This window comes from Carlito syrichta, unplaced genomic scaffold (genome assembly GCF_000164805.1).
Source record: "Carlito syrichta isolate Samal-C Ts95f unplaced genomic scaffold, Tarsius_syrichta-2.0.1 Scaffold315557, whole genome shotgun sequence".
NCBI lineage: Eukaryota > Metazoa > Chordata > Mammalia > Primates > Tarsiidae > Carlito > Carlito syrichta.
The window spans coordinates 34,617-39,384 of record NW_007259653.1 but is presented as its reverse complement, the minus strand read 5'-3'; the positions used below and the strand labels follow the sequence as shown (position 1 = coordinate 39,384).

Genomic DNA, 4,768 nt, shown 5'->3' with positions numbered 1-4,768 from the left:
CCCAAGAATTCAAAAGTCATTCAGCCATGTGGTGGCAGAGGAAATGTTCACATTATAGTTGTAAAAATAACTAGTAAATCAAGAGGAAAGAATCAACTTTTAAAAACACGATTAACAAAATTAATTTCCATAAAATGATGTTTGGTGATAAAAGTAGTATTTTTAGACTTTTTAAAAGTGATACAATTATACCACTATGCACCCAAGCAGAATGACTTTTTAAAGACACTTCTTAGAAAGCTCTTGACACAATAAGCATGCTAGCACAAGACTGAATGTTTGAATGCTCTCAATTCAACTAGCTTTCTTCAACCAAACACGGTGAAATAACTCGGAATGAATTTTAAAGAGTAGACAAAAAATCCATTAAGACGAATTAGGTTTCACAGCCCAGTTCAGTTACAGCATTAATTCCTAGATCCAACCCTCTACACATCAAACAACAACAAAAAAAATGCACTAAGCTTAAAGAATATAGAGTTCAACCTAGAGAAAGGTTTCACATACTGCTCAACCAACATATGGAGTGAAAAAACCTGAAGTACTAGAAAAGAAGAGCAATAAATCAGCTCTACCTTTTCTGTAAACTCACAGATTATGAGAAATAAAGAAAATGTGTAATGTTAGTTTTAACTATGGGTGATCTACATATCATATTCAAAGTATATAACTATCTATTGTCTATGCAATGCACTGCTAACATAAAATGCCATTTTGTTTGTCTTTTAGATATTGCTAAAGGCAGCCACAATGACACTTACCAGACATCCCCCCAAAAACAGAAAGCACAATAAATCACTCTGCTTTCCCCAAGAAAGGATAATCCATCTTCAGTATTACAAGAGTAATACGGAATTTAATAGTACAAGTATACATTGTAGTGTACAAAAAAGACTTGATAAATAGTTAAGACTGAGAATAGATATGTGTCCACGAAGACAAATGAAACTAATGTTAAATGTTTACTAGCCTGCATGTAACCCTGCACATAAAAGCCCAATAACTTGGATACAAGCACTTAAGTAGATAAGAATCTAGATCGATATTTATCACAAAATATTGCCAAAGTTTCAAATCCTAGTGCTAAAACACTTCCTGGCCCTGAATCAGAAATGGGTTCTGTTGGAGTCAATTCAGAAAAACCAACTGGAGTATGACTGGCAACCTTAGGTGATTTGGCCTGAAAAATTCAAGTTCCCGGAAAGAAATTAGTTATTTAATTGGTTGTTTCAAACATCTGAAGGTCTAGTATGCTATCATTTAGTTGCAAAATAATGTTCTAATTAGCTTTGTAATTAAATTAACTATACATACTCCAAAACAAAATTAAAATTTGATGTTGACAAGAATAATAAAGTCTGAAATGTATTGCTTATAATAGTAACAGCTATCATTCATTATACTTGCATTATGGGTCAGGTGCTGGTCTAAGCACTATGCATGTATTCTCAAATGCTATTAAACTGGTACTAGGATAATCCCCATTACACTGGTGAAGAAACTAAGACAGAGAACAAGTAAATAATTCAACCAAGATCACACATTTGGAAAATAACTGGGATTACTGAACCAGTTGTCGCTTTCTTCTCCTCTATAGAAGAAACTCAGGAATGAGGGGAAACATTAAAAGTTGATGTTCAAGTGTATAAACTGCAATTATATCATCTTTAGAGCAGTTTCAAACTACTAAGTTCACATGCAACCTGAATCTTAAAAGGTGTTTGAATGACTGATACATGTTATACATTAAATAATTACCTTATACAACAAATATTTGTTGAAAGAATTGTGTCAAAAGGAAAAATAAAAGCTATTAAGGTCCTTTTCTGCACCTAAAACCATAGTGAACAAACAAGGTCATTCAATAATTTTGCTTTTATGCATAATAGTGATAATGTTTTTAAATAGAGATTTGCCAAATAAGATAATTACATTGTCATTACCTGAATAGAGTGGAAATACAAAAAATGTAGTGTTTTCGTTCCCAAATATTTAAAGAATTCCCATTCAAAATAACTTGTGAAAATATAACGCAAGCTGTACAAAACATAAAATATGTATACTAGTAGTCAAGGTAAATTTTACATCCAAAATTTAAAATGAGAACATTTGGCTGATCAGTGACTAGATTACCGCTTTAAAATGACAATATTTAATCTGAAATTGATAATCCTATCTTTGGGGGAAAATATGCAATGAAGAATGCCATGAGTTGCTTTCTTAGATTTCTAGGACTTTTATGAAAGAATTGCAGAGGTCATTAGTAATGTGAGCACTCTAAAAGTAGTTATTCATAATATGAATATTTTATTTAACACTTCTAGCTCCAGAAGTGAAACAGACTGAATTTCATATATTTCTCAAATTATCTTATTAGTCAAATGACTACATTTCCAAGTGAGAGAGAACCTGGGTAGTGGGTAGGGGGACAAGAAGAGGGGGAGGGGGTGGGGTTGAATCCTAGCTCTAAAAGTAGCCCCCAGGCCCACCTGCACCTGCAGCCCAGGAATCTTGGGCAATTTCAGTTTTTTGGTGTGGGTTTTTTTTTATTTCCTTTAATTTAGAGATATTCTGTATTATCTCTTCATAATCAAATAAATGACCATTTTCAAGTCCACAACTCTCAACTCTTTAGGGATTTTTTTAAAAAAAACCTCACCAAGAAAGATTTTCAAAATTTAAGAAATTTAACCATGCTGAACACTCATGCTCACATCTTCTCTAACAAAAAACCACTAACCACAAGCAAGGCAAAAATTTATTTTACCTCATTTTATGAAATGCTTGGAGCACTATGTTGAAATAACCTAAATGTTTACATTGAAAACGTTGTTGATAAAGATTACAATGATAAAGGATAAAATGTAAAGAATGATGCGAAAATATTTTAAGAACTTAATATATATTAAAGAGATGGCAATTTTACCCAAGCAATAAAATATCATCATCCCTTGGGTGGCTTTTCTGACCATCAATTTTTTTACTGTGTAATAATAATACTAAGATATAATGAAGACAAATAAATTTTTATCCACCACTTCTGCAGACACTTCATTTCTTTCTCTGTTGATATAGTTTTCTCAAGAAATCGGCACCATTTAAAGAGACAACCTAAGAACCAGTATGCTATGTTTTGTCATCCTACTTCCAAGGTTACCAGAATATACACATAGTGCTGCCTTACAGTCAAGCTTGCACCTGAGCAAAGAGAGCTCCTTTCCCTTGTCCAGTAAAAATAAAGTATATAAAACACTTAGTAGTGACTTAATTACCACAATAAATAAATTAAAGCTGCTCTATTTGCAACACCGGCTCTCAATGCTATTCTCTCCATAACTCTACAGGCAAGTTTTAGAGCTTCTCGTGTCTGGCCAAAAGGAAAATGTTTGCCAAACCATGTTCCTGCTGACATGCCAGTTGGCTTTTCGCTTGTCCAACTCGCTCTCTAGTCGTTGCCTTTTAACTTTATAAACGTCCCTAAGAAGTGTGCCCGCCACACCCCCACTCCACCCCCAGGCCCCAGTGCAGCATCAGACCGCGGGGGTTTGGTCCAGTTGCTGAACTCCACAGGACCCGCTCTGGAAGCGCGCTGCAAAACGCATCCTGCCAATGCTTTCCCGAACCCGCCCCCTCACTCCCTCTTTTCGGAAAATCACTGTATGTATTAACCCTGGGGAAGTGGGCTCTACTCAGTTTTCGCATTAGGGTGCCCAGATGAAAACACACCTCCATCTCTCCATCTCCATCTCTCTCGACCCCTCCCTCTCTTCTCTCCCTCTTCCCTCTTCCTTTCTCTTCTTCCTTCTCCTCTCTCCTCTCCTCTCATTCTCCTTTCCATCCTAGTCTCCAACCTTGAGAGCAGCACTCAAACATCTAAACTTTCTAGTGCCTTCCACCCTTCCCTGTCCAAAATACTGGGCAGTCGCACTAGTATAACAGGCGCGGGAAAATGTAGGTTTCCATGGGTCAAGGGGACCCCCGCCCCTTTGGGGGTCTCGGGAGGGAAGATCCTCATTTCCGAGTGCCCTCTTCTGAAACCACCCACCATCGGATGCACCTGCCGCATTCGCCCCAACAGAAGGTAGTCCTGGCGGTTCGTGGAGACGCCCTGGATCGCTCTCTGGAGGGACACCCCTGAAAGTCACGTCCACTGACCCCAAGAGTCCTGAGGAAGGGGAGAGATGGAGGAAGATCTCTGCGCCCACCCCTGCGCCTTAATCTCCCCGCAGTCCCTGCAACAGGGGGAGCCCGGAGAATCCGGGAGCGAGCTGGGGCGAGAAGACGAGCCCAATAAACTTTAGGAAGTTGACGGCTTGGGACCTGGGTCCCACGAAGTTCGAGAATAGGGCGGTGGAGACCCGGCGGACACGCAGTCGGGTGCGCAGCATGCAGGAGGCGAGCAGGGAGCGCGGCTGGCTTGAACCAACCCGGGACACCTCGGGGCTGGAGTCCCGGGGGGAGATGGAGTGGGGCGAGGGGGCGAGGAGCGTGGGACACGCCGGGGCCGCGGACTTACGGAAGAAGATGTACTCGGTGTAGCTGCTCCAGATCTTGTCGTCGCGGTACTGGTGGACGAAGGCGGCGGTGCCCGAGGAGTTACACGCCACCATGTGGAAGCCAGCCTCGGACAGGCGGTCGAAGGCCTGCTCCAAGTACGTGAACTTGAGGTAGAAGCGCGACGTGTACTTCTCCGGCTGCCGATCCGGGTCGCGGCTCTCGTTGAGCGTGTCCCCGAAGACCTCTTTGGCCAGCGCGATGCGCCCGCACA

General features: G+C 40.5%; 1 protein-coding gene across 1 annotated transcript in view; it reads right to left on the bottom strand.

Annotated features, from left to right (window-relative positions):
- Nucleotides 1–3,530: 3,530 nt before the first annotated feature.
- Nucleotides 3,531–4,768, bottom strand: part of LOC103275557 (BTB/POZ domain-containing protein KCTD8-like) — a 1,827-nt gene continuing 589 nt past the window's right edge. Inside the window, 3 exon segments of the mRNA XM_021706407.1 lie at nt 3,531–3,655; nt 4,046–4,165; nt 4,517–4,768. The exon segment at nt 4,517–4,768 is cut by the window's right edge and continues 35 nt beyond it. Coding sequence (XP_021562082.1) covers nt 3,531–3,655; nt 4,046–4,165; nt 4,517–4,768 — 497 coding nt within the window.